Consider the following 17,909-nt stretch of genomic DNA (forward strand, 5'->3'; position numbering starts at 1 on the left):
GTAGGTAGCTTTCATTGCCATTTAGTGTACATTAACATGTAGATTGTATTATCATGTAGCCTACAATACAATGTACAATGTGTTAGTATGTAGCTTACATTAGGGTAAAGCTAACTTTACCATGTAGCTTGTATTACTATCTATCTTATATTAAGCCTTTACCCTACGTTAGCATGTAGTTTGTTTTACCAGGTATCCTACATTAGCTTGTAGCTTGTTTTTCCAGGAATCTTAAATTAGCTTGTAGCTTGTTTTACTAGGTATACTACATTAGCATGTAGCTTGTTTTACAAGGAATACTACATTCGCATGTAGCTTGTTTTACCAGGAATACTGCATTAGCATGTAGCTTGTTTTTACCAGGAATCCTACATTAGCATGTAGCTTGTTTTACCGGGTATCCTACATTAGCTTGTAGCTTTTTTTCCAGGAATCTTACATTAACGTGTAGCTTGCTTTACAAGGAATACTACATTCGCATGTAGCTTGTTTTACCAGGAATACTGCATTAGCATGTAGCTTGTTTTTACCAGGAATCCTACATTAGCATGTAGCTTGTTTTACCGGGTATCCTACATTAGCTTGTAGCTTTTTTTCCAGGAATCTTACATTAACGTGTAGCTTGTTTTACCAGGAATAGCTTACTTTGGGATGTAGTAATGTTAGCTGTGAGATAAAATAATGTTATTAATATGACGAGCTAAAAGTCCATCATTGAAGAAACATTCTTTGTGCTTCCTCTGCAGGACAAGTGAAGTTGGTGCTTTCACTTTACAAGAACCTGGGCTCCTTCCTGAGCACCCAGAACTCCCCCCTGCGGCTCAGCGTCTCCCCGGGTTCGGACGCCCGGCGGCGGAGCCTCGCGGTCAACTCGCACGTCATCTCGGCGTCCGTGCACAGAGGCTCCAAAAGGGTCTACCTGTCCGAGCCGGTGGTCTTCACGCTCAGACACCTGCAGGTTTGGAAGTGGAGCTTCTGTCAAGGCCTGCCGGGACATGACCCGCCTCTCTCTCGTCACAGCTGGACAACCATTTTGGACCCAACTGCTCCTTCTGGAACTCCTCAAAGGTGTCCGGGGGCGGCAGGTGGTCCACGCAGGGGTGTCGTCTCTTAGACACCAACAACACACACACGACCTGCGCCTGCAACCATCTGTCCAGCTACGCCGTCCTCATGACGTACGAACAACCAGCTGTAAGTGTTTCTCACAGTCGCTACTTTTGAGTCTTTGAATCTTTTATGACTCGCGCAGGAACTTAAAACTAATTCTGTATGTCAGTTAATATTTTGGAATATTTTGAGCATTTTCAACAATGAAACTTTGAATTTGTTTATTAAAATGTTGTTGCTTTTTAAGTGTTTTTTACTTTTAACTTTTTTTAAATTATTGAATTCAATTAGTTCTTATTTGAGGATGATTTTTTTTTTTAAATAAATTCAATTATTTGTATATTCAAAATTTGAATTTGAAATGATTCTATTCAAAAATGTTCTAAATAAACAATTTTTTTTAAAATAATTTGCCTTTTAAATATATTGAATGATAATAAAATAAAATTCAATGAATTTAAAAGTCTATGAATAAAATATATTGAATTTAGAAAATGTATTTTAGAATTTTTTTGAATAAGAATATTAAACTCTATGTGTTAACAAATTATTTAAAAAATAGTTTCAAAAATAAATATTCATCTTAGTTTAATTATTTATAAAAAACAAAAACAAACCCAACAACATCTAAAGTCAACCTTTTACTATATAAATGATTGAATTAAAGTATTAAATAAAATCTAATTCAACTTATATAGAAATGATTGACTTCAAAGATGCTGTTCTATTCACATTTTAATATAGAAATTATTGCAATAATTATTCAATAAAAACTCATTCAACCTTTATATAAGTAAGTAAGTAATCTTTGTAGAGCGCTTTTCCAGACCAGGGTCACAAAGCGCTTAAACAAACAAAACAATACTCAATAAAATATATACTTAAAAGGACGAGATAAAACTGAGACAAACACAGGAGTTCCAGAAAATCAAGGAAAAGCCTGAACAAATAAAATTAAAATATAATGTAGTTACCTTTATATATATATATATATATATATATATATATATATATATATATATATATATATATATTTAACATTAAAACTATTCAATATGCTGATGGATAAACTTCTATTAAATCAAAATTGTAAATGTGCCAAACAGCAGATTTTGACGAGTTAATAATACTTGAATATAAATATATATATAAAAAACACGTTTCTCTCTTTCTCTCTTGCACAGTCCGGGGCTGGGGTTGAGGAGCTGCTCGTCTACGTCATATCCTGGGTCGGCATCTCTGTGGCGCTGCTGTGTTTGGCCACGTGTCTTACCACGCTGTGCTGCCAGGGGGCGCCCTGGCACACGGACCACAGCACCATCCACTGCAACCTGTGGGCGAACGTGATCCTCACGGAGCTGCTCTTCCTGGTTGGAGCCAAGAAGACTCAGTACACGGTGAGGACACGATATTACATTTAACTTTCCATCTTTCTTTTCAAAGATTTCATTATTATTTTTAACAACTAAACTATTTTGTCAACGAATTAAAAAAATATAGAATTTGGAAACGTTTATTTTTTAATTATTGGAATCGAAATATCAAACTTTATGTATAAAAATATAAATATATTTTTTAAATGTTTATTTCAATTTTGTAGCTTTGTCACCCTGGTCTGGAAAAGCGCTGTATAAATATAAATGTATTACTTACTTACTTACTTTTAATATAGAAATAATTGAAATAATGATAACTTAATGTTTAAAAACAATTCAATATGCTTTATGCCTTTGGTTGATAATTTTTTCCTTTAATTCACTCTTTAACAAAACATTTGCTGTTTAATATTTTCTAATAGTAAACTGAGTATTTTAATGTTGAAAAATGTGATTAAAATAAATGCATCCTCAGTGTAATTGTATTATATTATTTACAAAATGTGATATGTATTAAGCGAGTTGACATATTCACGCTGATAATATTTATTATATATATATATATATATCCTGTTATGTTATCAGTTTTATCTTGCCCTTTAAAGTATATACTTTATTGAATATTGTTTTGATTGTTTAAGGGCTTTGTGACCCTGGTCTGGAAAAGCGATTTACAAATAAATATTACTTACTTACTTATATATATGTAGGTACATGAAGTTACATGAAATAAATGGTGTGCTCTATTTTTCTTTGACTAATATTAATGTAAAATTAGCATGTAGCTTAAATTAGTGTGTATCGTGCATTAGAGTGTAGCGTGCATTCCAATGTAGTATATCTTACAAGATTTTGATGCTCAGTTTAATGTTCTGCTAACTTTGGCTTGTAGCTCGTATTTATGCACTGCTTACTTTAGCATGTAGGTTGCATTAGCATGTAGCGTGCTTTATCATATAGTTTACACAAGTATGTAGCGCGTATTTATGCGCTGCATACGTTAGCATGTAGGTTGCATTAGCATGTAGCGTGCCTTAGCATATAGCTTACATGAGTATGTGGCCTGATTTATGCGCTACTAACTTTAGCATGTAGCGTGCATTAGCATATAGGTTGCATGAGTATGTAGCTTGTATTTATGCGCTGCATACGTTAGCATGTAGGTTGCATTAGCATGTAGCGTGCCTTAGCATATAGCTTACATGAGTATGTGGCCTGATTTATGTGCTGCTAACTTTAGCATGTAGCGTGCATTAGCATATAGGTTGCATGAGTATGTAGCTTACATTTATGCGCTACTAGCTTTAGCATGTGGATTGCATTAGCATATAGTTTGCATGAGTATGTAGCTTGTGTTTATGCGCTGCTAACTTTAGCATGTAGGTTTTATTAGCATGTAGCAATCATTAGCATATAGTTTGCATGAGTATGTAGCTCGTATTTATGCGCTGCTTACTTTAGCATGTAGAGTGCAATACCATATAGGTTGCATGAGAATGTAGCTCGTATTTATGTGCTGATAACTTTACCATGTAGGTTGCATTAGCATGTAGCGTGTATTAGCATTAAGCTTACATGAGTATGTAGCTCATATTTATGCGCTGCTTACTTTAGCATGTATGTTGCATTAGCATGTAGCTTAGATTAATGTGCAACTTACTTAACCTTGTAGCTTGCATCACTGCGTAACTTGCATTAGCATATAGCTTATATGAGCGTGTAGCCTACTTTAAAAGTATTTATCTAAAAAAATGATGTTTTTCTCTCTTCACAGGTGGTTTGCTCCATCGTAGCCGGCCTGCTTCACTTCTCCCTGCTGTCCGTCTTTTCCTGGTTGTGTCTGGAGGGTGTGGAGCTTTACCTGCTGCAGCGGGAGGTGTTCGAGGGACGCAACTCCAGGAGGAAATACTTCTACCTGTGCGGATACTCCATCCCGGGGCTGGTGGTGGCCGTGTCCGCCGCCATCGACTTCAGAGGCTACGGCTCCGAAATGGCGTATGTCCAGCACTTTATAAATAAAATTGTTGGAGTCGTGGTTTGCACTTTAACCCTTTATTGTATCAGCTAAAGTTAGCCTAGAAAACTGCTTCATGGTAATACAAGCTACATGCTTACATAAGCTGCACCCTAATGTAAGCTACACGATTATGCTAGCTACGCAGTAAAGTAAGCTGCACACTTATGTAAGCTACATGTTAATGAAAGCTACGTAGTAATGCAAACTACGTGCTACACCCTCATGTAAGCTTGATGCTAAAGTAACTTACATGCTAATATAAGCAGTATGCTAAAGTAATTTAAATGCTAATGTAACCTACACACTTATGTAAGCTAAATGCTAATGTCAAATACATTCTGACCTAAGGTACATACAAATTCAAACTACACCCTAATATGAGATACATGCTAATACATGCTACATGCTAATGTTAGCTAAATGGTAATGTAAGCTACATGTTTTAGTAAGCTTAATGTTAATGGACGCTTCAAAGTAACACAAACTGCATGCTAAAGTATGCTACACGTTCATGTAAGCTTGATGCTTAAGTAAGTTACATGCTAATATAAGCTGTATGGTAAAGCAAGCTACATGCTACTATAACCTACATGCTAATGTTAAATACGTGCTAAGAAAGCTAAATGCTAACCCTATATCTAATGAACCCTCATAGTAATTATAATACACACACTAATGCACGAAAACAAGAGCACACGTTCATGGTGACCCTAGAGGTTTGTTCAACACATATAGCCCCAGTGATGAGTTCACTGAGAGGGTGTAAGCAAACATATTGAAGCATGGAAAGTGTTTATGACTACGTTGCAAACCTTATGTTTGTATGTATGTTTTCTTCTGTGTTTATCTCAGATCTCACTTTCATTTAAATTTAAAACAATTGCAAAAATTGTTATTAATCTCTAGTTAACTATGAGATGTCGTGCAGTTAATCTTGATTAAAGATCTTAATCAATTGAAAGCATCGGTTGATCCTTTATTTAAGGTAAAAGAAAAGGTAGATAAGGACTGTGAGAATCATCATTAAATGCTGGCAGAGTTGTTACATCAAGTGAACACATCTTGAATCTTTGGCAGATGTTGGCTTCGTGCTGACAACTACTTCATCTGGAGCTTCCTGGGTCCGGCATCCGTCATCATCACGGTAACACTTTGTTGAAAATAGTCTCAAATCATGAACGAAGGAGAGACAAAAAAGACAATTTCCTCTCTTTCCAGTTGAACTTGGTGATTCTGGTGATGACTTTACACAAGATGCACAGCACCGCCGCCCTCAAACCAGACTCCAGTCGCCATGACAACCTGAGGTATGTGTTTTAACTACTTTCAAATGTAAGCTACATGCTAACATAAAACACGTGCTTATCTGAGCTACATGCTAATACCAGATACATGTAAATACAAATTGATATAAGCTGCAGGCTAATGTAAGCTACATGCTAATGTTAGCTGAATGGTAATAAAAGCTACATGTTTCTGTAAGCTTCATTTTAATGAATGCTAGAAAGTAATACAAACTACCTGCTAAAGTATGCTACACGCTCATGTTAGCTTTATGCTAGTGAAAGCTAGAAAGTAATGCAAACTAGCTGCTAAAATATGCTAAACGCTCATGTAAGCTTCATGTTAATAAATGCTAGAAAGTAATGCAAACTACATGCTAAAGTATGCTACACGCTCATGTTAGCATCATCTAAATAAACGCTAGAAAGTAATGCAAACTAGCTGCTATAGTATGCTACACGCTCATGTGAGCTTCATGTTAATGAATGCTAGAAAGTAAAGCAAACTACTTGCTAAAGTATGCTACATGCTCATGTAAGCTTCATGTTAATGAACGCTAGAAAGTAATTTTAATTACGTGCTAAAGTATGCTACACACGCATATAAGCTTCATGTTAATGAACACTAGAAAGTAATGCAAACTACATGCTAAAGTATGCTACACGCTCATGTTAGCTTTATGTAAATGAACGCTAGAAAGTAATGCAAACTAGCTGCTATAGTATGCTACACGCTCATGTAAGCTTCATTTTAATGAACGCTAGAAAGTAATACAAACTACGTGCTAAAGTATGCTATATGCTCATGTTAGCTTAATGTTAATGAACTTTAGAATGTAATACAAACTATGTGCTATAGTATGCTACATGCTCATGTAAGCTACATGTTAATGAACGCTAGAAAGTAATGCAAACTATGTGCTAAAGTATGCTACATGCTGATGTAAGCTACATGTTAATGAACATTAGAAAGTAATGCAAACTAGCTGCTAATGTATGCTACACGCTCATGTAAGCTTCATTTTAATGAACGCTAGAAAGTAATACAAACTACCTGCTAAAGTATGCTACACGCTCATGTTAGCTTTATGCTAGTGAAAGCTAGAAAGTAATGCAAACTAGCTGCTAAAATATGCTAAACGCTCATGTAAGCTTCATGTTAATAAATGCTAGAAAGTAATGCAAACTACATGCTAAAGTATGCTACACGCTCATGTTAGCATCATCTAAATAAACGCTAGAAAGTAATGCAAACTAGCTGCTATAGTATGCTACACGCTCATGTGAGCTTCATGTTAATGAATGCTAGAAAGTAAAGCAAACTACTTGCTAAAGTATGCTACATGCTCATGTAAGCTTCATGTTAATGAACGCTAGAAAGTAATTTTAACTACGTGCTAAAGTATGCTACACACGCATATAAGCTTCATGTTAATGAACGCTAGAAAGTAATGCAAACTACATGCTAAAGTATGCTACACGCTCATGTTAGCTTTATGTAAATGAACGCTAGAAAGTAATGCAAACTAGCTGCTATAGTATGCTACACGCTCATGTAAGCTTAATTTTAATGAACGCTAGAAAGTAATACAAACTACGTGCTAAAGTATGCTACATGCTCATGTTAGCTTAATGTTAATGAACTTTAGAATGTAATACAAACTACGTGCTATAGTATGCTACATGCTCATGTAAGCTACATGTTAATGAACGCTAGAAAGTAATGCAAACTACGTGCTAAAGTATGCTACACGCTCATGTAAGCTACATGTTAATGAACGTTAGAAAGTAATGCAAACTAGCTGCTAATGTATGCTACACGCTCATGTAAGCTACATGTTAATGAACGTTAGAAAGTAATGCAAACTAGCTGCTAATGTATGCTACACGCTCATTTAAGCTACATGTTAATGAACGTTAGAAAGTAATGCAAACTAGCTGCTAAAGTATACTACATGCTCATGTAAGCTTCATGTTAATAAACGCTAGAAAGTAATGCAAACTACGTGCTAAAGTATGCTACACGCTCATGTTAGCTTCATGTTAATAAACGTTAGAAAGTAATGCAAACTACCTGCATGATAAGATGTATGGTAAAATAAAATACATGCTAATGAAGCTAAATGCTAACTGTATTTCTATTTTACCGGCATCAATGCTAATTTATGTGAGCCTCGTTGACACCAGGAACTTATCTGGAACAGAAACAAATCACCGTCGGTTTGATTAATTGCCGCTAAGATGGTTGTCAGGCCCGTCCACTGATTTCATCTCCTTTATTCGGTTGTTATCTTTTTCTTCTTCATTACCTTAACTGCACTTGACATGAGTTTAAAAAATGTTTACTTTTGCCTGAACAAAAGCCTATTTTAGATCTAGTTTGCTTCGCCTGTAATGCTTCTAATCCATCTCTAGCTTGAATAAAATACCACACATGAATTTACAGGTCTGCCCCGTGGTCTCCTGCCACACTTTATAAAATGTATTATTTGTGGTTTATATTTTTATATACACTTATTTATTCACGTATTTTTATATTTCACTTATTATTCATTTTGGTAGTTTTAAGTAATTTCAACATTTCAAACATTCCTTATATGTTCATTAACCAAAACGTTTAAAGATATGAGTAAATAAATGTATAAATGCACATTAATGTCACAACAACGACTAAAATAAAAACAGAGCTTTGTTTATTTATTTCGACATTTATATTTTTACTTGTTCTACATTGATTCATTTATTGTCCTTCAAAATGACTGATCTAAACTGACACTAAAAATATTTTATTTTAATCAAATATTTAAATTCCTCGTAATTTTGTGGCAATTTAGGTACATGATGAAGGATATGGAGTAATTATAAAAAATTACGTTTTCTTGTAAATAACAATAAATTATTTGTGTACTAATTTCGTCCATTTTCGCTGAAATTGTATCAATCTGTGGAAAGTTCTGCTCGTTGAGTCTCCTCACTCTGTTGCCAGGGCGTGGGCGGTGGGTTCCCTGACGCTGCTGTTCCTGCAGAGCGTCAACTGGTCGTCTGGCCTGATGTTCCTGGCGGCGCCGTCGCTCCTCCTGGCTTACCTCTTCGCCTCCCTGAACACGGCGCAGGCTCTGCTCATCACCATCCTGCACTGCACCCTCGCCCGAAAGGTCGGCCCCTTTAAGATGCCTTGCTGGTTGTTATCAGAGATGAACGATGTCGGTTCTCCGGCCTGCAGGGTCAGAAGGACTACGGTCGGTGCCTGCGTCTCTCCCAGTGCTGCGCCTCCTCCACCACCAGCTCTCCGGACTCCGTGAAAGGCGCCGCTCTTCGCTCCAACAGCCGCTACACCAGCAGCCAGAACCGCAGAGCAACGGCCAACAGACAGGTTCTCTTCTAGACTCTGGATCTCTCGCTTCCCTCAGTTCTCTCGGCTAACTTTCAGCAAATTATGTGGTTCAGAGTCGAATCCGGAGGATGTGGAACGACACGGTCCGGAGACAAACCGAGTCTTCCTTCATCGCTGCTGACGTCAATAACACTCCGACTCTCAACCGAGGTCACAATTACTTAATGTCATTTTAATGTGTGACAAGGTTTCAAACCCAAGTCTTTCACCCCCACAGCTGCTCTGGGGAATCACTTCCTCACCAATCCAGTGTTGCAAACGCATGCAGGAGCGTCTCCTTACGACACCATGCTTGCTCAAGGGTACAGTCAGCCCTTCACTGCTTCAGGTAGGTCACCCATCGTTCATGGAGGATTCTCTGATTGTTTAACCACAATGATTAGAAGGATTTCTATGTGTAAACCATGTGCTAATCTTCTTGAACATTTAAAAAGGAGGGGTAGATGTTCCCAAAAGCATTGTGAACAAACTGCATTTTTATTCCGTTTCGTTAAAATGTTTTTGTCTTTTGTAGATTTTCTTTATCTGTTGATTGTGTTAAGATCCACTGTGTGTGATATGTTGAGTTTCTTAAGACTTGAGTTTTTTGTCTTTTTAAATGTTTTTTTTGTTGTACTTTTCCCTCTCTGTCTCTCTGTCTTCACATGGACCAGTCGGAACCTTCAGAAACAAGCAGAGTACGAGCTCTTCCTCACTGCGCTCACTCAAACCATGTTCAGCTGGGTTCCCTACAGACCATAATCTCAAACAAACATTGTCAACCAGGCTTACACATTTACATCTTTCATACAGTGGTTGCCAGAATGTCTAACTAATCCACATTCACATCTAATCACTCCACTTATTCATCATTTAACTTTACTCCGTCCCGGACTCTAATAGAAAAATAACCGTCACCTGAATATTCCAATGATAGGTATAACTAGAAAAGTACTGAGACGGCCCAGACCTCTGTCTCTTGGTGGTTCCAACCACCAGCCACGGTCACAGCATTCCAGTGTCCTCAACTTACTGGTCAATCTTCGAACCTATGGTCACGAACTTAAGGCAGTGACTAGAAAATCAGATACCAATATTAGTTTCATCCACCACAGGGTGGCTGGGGTCTCCTCAGGGATAAAGCGGGGAGACATTTGTAATAAACTCAAAATAGAAATGTCATGGACATCAAAGACAAATCCGAGCACACGTTGAGTGGCCTCAAAAACCTCAGTGTTTTAGCAGGGAAAAGGGAATACTTGGGTTTAGCTTCCAACCCACTTGATGGATATGAAGTCAAGTATTGTGTTTTTGTTGAGCAGCAGCGAGAGCCTTCATAAATCCAGTTGAATTAAAGCACACCACAGAAAACAAATCGCTTCCCAGCGACACAATTACCAATCGATCCTAAAGGTTTCGTTTAAAAACCTTCGCCTCTGGTAGGGGGTCATGTGGGCATGTCCATTCCTAATGTCATTGTATCTGCTGTGTCCACGATTCCTATGTTTGCCAACCATGAAGGGGATCTTGACATCCAAAGTCCACAGATATATAGTTAATATGACTTGAGTATACATTAAACATCTTCCAGAGCCCACAAAAGCACCAAACTCATTCATATCTTCATTCATGTAAATGTCGGTCAGGAGAGTTTGTCTCAATGTTTTATTTGAAATCATTCTCTTCTTCCCTCAGAAGTTGGAGTTTCCCAAAGCCAGGAATCCTGTGGCTTGGACAGTGTTTGTCTCAATGGAGGCTACACCCCAAACACCTTCACACTTCACGGTCTGGGGTCCACGCCAGGGTCGCGGGCTGGTGTGGTGGGCAGCACGGATCTTCTGAGAGAGGGAGGTGTTGGGATGGGAGGAGATGATATCTCGCCCGGTCTCCTCACCCCTCACAGCGCCTCAGATTTGAGTAGTGGAACTGGAATGCGTCGTAACCTCAGTGACGCTGCTGCGCTAGAGAAGATGATCATCTCAGAGCTGGTGCAGAGTAACCTGAGGCCCTCGGTTGAAATGCCAGTTCCTCCAGAGCGCTACGGAAGCCTGGCAAGGCCTCACCATTCTGACAGAGCAGCTCTCACACACACTGCCACCCTGACTCGACAAGGCCATCCATCACAAGAGGTCTGGGCCGCCACAATGCAGCCTACCACACGGCCCACCCCACAGGAGCAATGGGCACATATGAGGCACCACACAGATACCGAAACACATTCCATAGCCCATACCCAAGATCACGCCACAACACCACAGCTACAGGACGGTTGGTCACACTCACGTGTTCCTGGCGACTCGGACTCCCGTGACCTTCTCAGAGAGGCCGACAGGTTGCAGTTACAAGGCACACTTGGTCGTCGCGGGCTGCTGGAGAGACAGCAATCGAGACCCCCGGATGTTCAGGCACGTCCTTACTCAACACTCAGCCGCACCCCAGGAACTCTGTCCCGCCACCGCAGCACAGCAGAGTCGAGCCTCGGGACAGACAGAGACCGTGAAAGAGATCGAGATCGTTACCGAGACCGACCTCTCCCTCCTCCTCCTCCTCCGCCACCCCAAGAGGCCGAGCCACTTTACAAAGCCCTGGAGGAGCCGCTGTTGATGAAGCAGAGGGACGCTGCAGTGGACACGTGGAGAGGAGGCCATGACAGGGAAAAGGACGAGACCTACCTTCTAAAAAGGGATGGGATGATGGATGATTGGAGGACAGCTGCCGACGGGAGGCGAGAAGAGTCTTTCACCTCCCAAAAGAGAAACGGGGAGACTGATGATTGGAGGGGGGGGATGGAAAGAATAAGGGATGAACCTATGCTGCTGGAGAAAAGAGATGGGAGGCTGGATGTGTGGCGAGGAGGGACAGAGGCAGAGCAGCAAGAGACTTTTATTACCCAAAAAAATGATTTCGGTGTGGATGGCTGGAGGGCTGGATCTGGAAGACAAAAGGAGGAACACTTGTATTTGAAGGAGCGGGACGATTGGAGATCAGGAATAGAGCGTGAAAATGAGAAGCAGAAAGATCGAGCGCTGGATGTCTGGCGAGGCGGGAGGGATCTTGACAGGGAAGAGTCCTTCCTGTTTGAGAGCAGTGAGACTGGTCATGACGGGAGGAATAGAGGGAAAGAAAGAGGATCTTTGCCGTTTCATGTGGAACGAGAGGATTCTGACGGCTTTACTCTTCCTCTGACCCCTGACCTTGACCTCGACCATGAGACCTCACCGATCTACACCAGAGATTCGAACCCCTCACCCCTTTATCCTGGAGACTGTCACTCTCCACCTCTCAGTATTTTCCCCCGAAGCTCTCCCCCGATGAATGTCTTTGCTCCCCGTGATACAAACTCTCCCCCGAACAACATGTACTCCCGTCATTCCCCTCAAGTGTACAGCCGCAGCAGCTCGCCTCCTCGGTTCTACACCCGCAACTCGCCCCCAACACTATCTTACCCAGACAGCAGCCCTGATGGTCAAGATGGCATCAGCCCGACTGGTCTGCCACAGCAGCCCACTTTGGAACTTCCGTACAGTCTGGGACGCCCTCCCCTTGGCCCGCGGCCGAATCATCTGCAGACCTTCTATCAGCCGCCGCAAATGGCCTCAAACGGAGACACAGCCTACACGCCAGAACCTACCTCTGATGGCGACGACGGACAGATGCAGCGGGTGACCAGCCTGTGACTAGGGCGGTGGTGATTGGGGTATAGACACCAGGCAGGAGGAGAAGACGATGGTGTTACAAACGGTGATGGAAGTGTGGTGTTTTTAACAAGAAAATAATCCAGACATAACAATGGAGCGCTCCTCCTGGACTCTATCTCCTGATCACCACGAGACGATCCCCTTCTCATGTTTTGTTACTTCTTGATGATCCGATCTGGGCTCCTCCTTGTCTCTTTTCTCTTCCTGGTCCCTGCTGTGTTCTCCTGCTTCCCCTGAGCTCTTCCTTCTAAGCCCATCCCCTTAGTTTCTGTCAGTCCATCGGCCTCTTCGTAGCAAGCAAACAGTGTGTCAAAGAAACACTTGTGTGTTGCCAAAAAAAAAAATCCTCTCCAAGAACATGTGCATGACTTTCTAGTGGCTTAGCGAGGCTGCAAACCATAGGAGGAAAGTGCAAAGGTGTGTGAGTGTGTCTGGGAAAAGCTTGATGAGCATGAGTGTGTGTGTCTGAAAGATAGTGTATATACATCATTCTTGTATTATTAATGTATCACAGTGAAAAGTTTTATCAAACTCATGGGGGCTTTGAGACTTTACCCCCTTCCTCCTGATTTTAGATTCTTGGATCTTCTCCTGATACACACCAAGACCAAAATGTCTGCTGTCCGCACTCACCATGAACTGTTGGTGATGGAACTTGTTGCTAAGGGCTTTGCCCCGGCATCTTAACTTTTGACTTCCAAAACCGATCATGTGAAACCTCAGAACTTTTCTGCGTCCCTCTGAGACCCTTGTACATATCAACCCCAAGTGTTCTGATTGTCTTGTATTGCTATTGAAGTTACAGTTAACATGTGGAATAAAAGTTTCTCTGTGTGTTTTTAGGTGTGTGAATGAACCGAAAATACTGGGTTCTATTTAAACAGGTCATTTTCTACACTAGCAGTGACACAATTCATCGAATACACTGCCTAAAAAAAGAACAGTCTAACGTTGGCTCCCTCGGGTAGACCCCTCAAGATAGCTCTGGGAAGATCCGCAACTGGGGTATCAGTATCAAGTATCAGTTAATCTATGTTCTGTCCAGGCTGGTAGTATGTTGGGGTCGTCAAGTGTTAATCAGATGGATGGATCTTGACAGCGCCAGAGAGCTAAAAGGCAAAGCTCTGAATTCACCTGTTGATGGTGTGGATCTCACCTGTGGCCAAAAACTTTTGACAGTGACCCAAAGAACAAGATCGACGGTACATGCGGCCAAAATAGTTTTCCTTTCCAGGGTTGGCCACCAATGGATGCCTCTTGGTAAGAGAAACCATCTCAGTCCTACTCGATTATTGCTGGTTGGCGGGGCCTTCATAACATAGTGCTGCAAAACAGTGCTCACTTTATTTTGTACACGACCCAAGGACGTGTGTAACTTTGCGACCTCCTGCCACAACATTTCATTAAGGGGTGATCCGTCCGACTCCAGCGCGATATGTTTAACCGGCCAACAGATACAAAAAGGACTTTGCCCAGGGACCACATAACAACTTTCCAGGCCGACATACTGTACACCTTTTAAGTTTTGGGGTTTTTTTTATGGCGGGATTGTCTCTTGTGTTAGGAGTTGCCCTTATAAGCCTTAAGTGATGTACCTCTCTGGTCCATCTGTGGCTGGCAGTTAGTCAACGTCACCTTGGCTCAGCTCACTTGGAACCAGAGCGGAGAAGGTTCTTAAAATAGTGTTTGCTTCGACGCATCGTGCTGGTGGGAACACAACACAAACCAGGCGAAGTCAACTTGGTGTTCACATGGAAGAGCTAATTAGGTTTATGGGGTCTTGGCCTCTTTGCTCTCGCTACTATCCCCAAAAGTCAAGCCCAGGATAATCAGTAGAAGATGGTCCAGACCAAAATGCCAATAAGATGATTTTGGGAATATTTTGTTCAAAAGAATTTCATTCATAAATCTGAAGATAGATTTTTACCCCGATGACACATTAGATGGTTTAGTTTTAATTACTCTTGCATTATTTATGCCTGTTGTGTGAACATGTTTTATACGTCTACAGAACGTGCAGAGTAGAAAAAAAACCAACAGTTTTCATGGCAAATACTGAAGCTAAAGTGACAAAGAAGAAGCTTAACTCGCGTAGATTCACTGTGTATTACTGTGTTATAATTGTCATTCAGTTTAACATTCAAGAACAACTAATGTTTTCTCGTTACTCGTTACATTCAGTGTTTGTGTAAGAATGAATTTACGCACATATATACACATCATTTTTGATGGCTACAAAGTGGTTAACAACCCAGCTACATGAAAGTGAAAAAAGGACATTTACATGATCTGAGCTTTACACGTTCAGGATATTTACAAGCGAGGTATGTGGTTTAACTTCACAGGAAATGCCCCCACATCCTTCCCATCACTGGTTTTCACAGGGATACGGCTTCAGCAGATCGTGTGGTGGGGCTCGAGGGTCCGAAGAGGCGGGAGGTGTGACCGGGCGCTTTTGAACATGGACGAGATGTGGAAGGCCTGTAAAAAGTGACGACACTTAAAAGCTAGTCAACACAAGAGAGTCACTAGAACTCACCACCCAGTAGGCGGTCAGTGCTCCCTGTATGTAGCCCGTCACCACGTCAGACGCGTGGTGTCTGTAGTCTGATATTCGTGTCAGGCCGGTGTAGACCGCCAGCAGAACCAGGAAGAACTGAAGCAGAGGCCGAAGCATTCGAGCTCCTCGCCACGTCAGCCGAGCCTGCAGATAGAACTACAGAAACACACACTTTAGTTTCATGTAAAACATATAACGTTTCGTTCATTTTAACTTTTGGGTCACTAGATCAACTAGGTTAGTACAATACTATTCCTTACATTTCTGTATCTTATAGGATTAAGGCAAATCAACTAAGGTTCAGGGTCAAAGCTATTTCAAATCCTAAAAAGTATCAAATTGTACGGATACATTTATTGTCAGTTCTATCACTGCTGCCTAGAGTAGGATGCAGGGGACACCCTGGAAAGTTTGTCAGTCGGCGACACACACACACACAAACTGATCACACAGAGGCATACCTGCACATTCATATACACCTAAAAACTCAGACACACACAGACATTCATGTTCAAACAAACACACACAAACAAGCACGGACACACACGTGCATACAGACATAGACACACAGATGAACACAAACAAACAGACTGACACAATCACACAAATGAACACACCCACACGGATGCTCACATTCGTTTAATACAAACACGCACACACATCAATACAAGAAACACAGTCATATACACTCACAGATGAGCACAGGCAGACACACAAAGACACACAGAGTGTGTATATGTACAAACATATACACACAGTGATATGGACACTTGTGCATTCAAACACACAGACACTCAAAATTATGTTCAAGCAAACACACAGAGACAAGCAAGGACACACATGCATACAAACACGTTGATTACACAAACAGTCAGAGGCAAACAATCACACATTTGAACACAAACAGAAAAACACAGACATACACAAATAGGCACTCACTCAAACAAATAAAAAACACATCTAGAGACACACAAAAACAAACAGGCACTCATACACAAACTCACACAGAAATAGACAGATGAACACAACAGATGTGCATGCACACACAAATACACACAACACTAAAACACAGACAATCACATTAATGTTCAAACAAACAGGAACACACACAGATAGACACAACCAGACACAGAGACGGACGCAATGAGACACACAGTCGCATTCACACATAGGCACACACACGCACACGCACACGCACACACACACATATCAACCAGAGTGTCACACACATATGGAGACACGCATAAAAAACAGTCTTTGTAGGGATCCACAGTGGGAGGAAATAGGAGTTTTCATGAGGAACCAAGTTGCCCTGCTAAACTACACAAGTACCCAGAACCAGCTAAATGATCCACAATCTACACACACATACACACACACACAACAACAACAACAATCAGAGCAGCGAGGCGAGGTCACACTCGTCTCAGATCGGAACAAAGCCGTCTCTGTTCTCTCGCTAATGAGAGTGAAGTGTGTGCGTTTTCTGACGGGAGTGAGATCTCACCGCTAAATAGAGCATCGTGTACATTGCAAAGGAGGCGTGGCCAGAGAAGAAGGACTTCCTAAAGAAAAACAAGATCTTTAGAAAGAAGTTCAAGAAGCAACACCTGGTTCAGCGAGAGAAGCTTCTGGACTCACCGGGCCTCCTCCACCAGTCGATGGTCCGATTCCCGACAGCTCACCGTCGCCACATACGTTCCTGGCGTGCAGTTGAGTGACGCGTACGTGACGCCGCACACCGACAGGAAGTGCGGCCTCAGGCGACCCACGCTGAGTTTGGCCATGTTGGTCAGCGACTGACCGACGCAGCAGCCGAACAGGAAGCAGCCGAGCTCCTTGTAGAGACGGGACACGTAGACGTTCCCGATGAAGGCCTTGGAGCTGACGCCTCGGAAGCGGACGCGGTAACACTCACCAACGGCGATCTGTGACGTCACCAGTTTAGACAGTGATACGTAAATGACCAGCAGTCACTGACCGTCAGGCCTGTGATGACGATCCCGCCCAGGATGAGCACTTCGTCCGGTATGGCCTCCCGGTGCAGGTAAGGGTACGCGATGCTTGCGTCTCCACACATGAACCCCCTTCTGTAAGGACTCACCGCCTTCAGTTCACACGCAAAGAAAGGAATGGACGCTGGAGAAGAAACAAACAGACTCAGGGAGTGTCGGTGCTGCTCTGGAGGTTCTAGAGCAAAAACTGGTACCATCTAAGTAGCGTCACACCTTAACATCCTGCAAAGGCCTAGTACTTTTTAAAAGCATCTTTGTGAGTGAACGAATCTTCAACTGAACCATTTGAGGGCCCTTTGTACCTCAACATCTATATAAACAATAAGGACGTGAGGCCGCGGGTACCTAAAGGTACTTGTGGGTTATCGGAAGTAGGACCAAAAAAAGACTACAATGTTGGATTTATAGATGACAAATTAGACACACAACAGTCTTCTTTTGGAAGCAAAACCCAATAATATTGTTTTAGGGTTATTA

General features: G+C 41.4%; 2 protein-coding genes across 4 annotated transcripts in view; one reads left to right on the top strand and one right to left on the bottom strand.

The window, feature by feature from the left end:
- The window catches only part of LOC148089593 (adhesion G protein-coupled receptor L1-like), a 43,709-nt gene extending 30,016 nt beyond the window's left edge, over positions 1–13,693 (top strand). For 2 of the 3 annotated variants that reach the window (XM_087808454.1, XM_087808464.1), the window contains 12 exons: positions 747–958; positions 1,021–1,194; positions 2,295–2,507; positions 4,261–4,481; positions 5,581–5,647; positions 5,722–5,810; positions 8,773–8,941; positions 9,010–9,159; positions 9,234–9,330; positions 9,398–9,508; positions 9,834–9,857; positions 10,855–13,693. In XM_087808454.1, the coding sequence (XP_087664580.1) occupies positions 747–958; positions 1,021–1,194; positions 2,295–2,507; positions 4,261–4,481; positions 5,581–5,647; positions 5,722–5,810; positions 8,773–8,941; positions 9,010–9,159; positions 9,234–9,330; positions 9,398–9,508; positions 9,834–9,857; positions 10,855–12,836 (3,509 nt within the window). In that variant the 3' untranslated portion in view covers positions 12,837–13,693. The remainder of the gene's footprint in view (positions 1–746; positions 959–1,020; positions 1,195–2,294; positions 2,508–4,260; positions 4,482–5,580; positions 5,648–5,721; positions 5,811–8,772; positions 8,942–9,009; positions 9,160–9,233; positions 9,331–9,397; positions 9,509–9,833; positions 9,858–10,854) is intronic. The other variant, XM_087808471.1, reaches the window with a different exon arrangement.
- Positions 13,694–14,796: 1,103 nt separating this feature from the next.
- Positions 14,797–17,909, bottom strand: part of LOC148089594 (phospholipid phosphatase 3-like) — a 7,629-nt gene continuing 4,516 nt past the window's right edge. The window contains exons 2-6 of the mRNA XM_087784533.1: positions 17,399–17,556; positions 17,059–17,345; positions 16,925–16,982; positions 15,397–15,573; positions 14,797–15,338 (exon numbers count right to left, since the gene is read on the bottom strand). Of these exons, the coding sequence (XP_087640659.1) occupies positions 15,252–15,338; positions 15,397–15,573; positions 16,925–16,982; positions 17,059–17,345; positions 17,399–17,556 (767 nt within the window). The 3' untranslated portion in view covers positions 14,797–15,251. The remainder of the gene's footprint in view (positions 15,339–15,396; positions 15,574–16,924; positions 16,983–17,058; positions 17,346–17,398; positions 17,557–17,909) is intronic.

This window comes from Callionymus lyra, chromosome 1, assembly GCF_982586985.1.
Source record: "Callionymus lyra chromosome 1, fCalLyr1.hap1.1, whole genome shotgun sequence".
Lineage (NCBI taxonomy): Eukaryota > Metazoa > Chordata > Actinopteri > Syngnathiformes > Callionymidae > Callionymus > Callionymus lyra.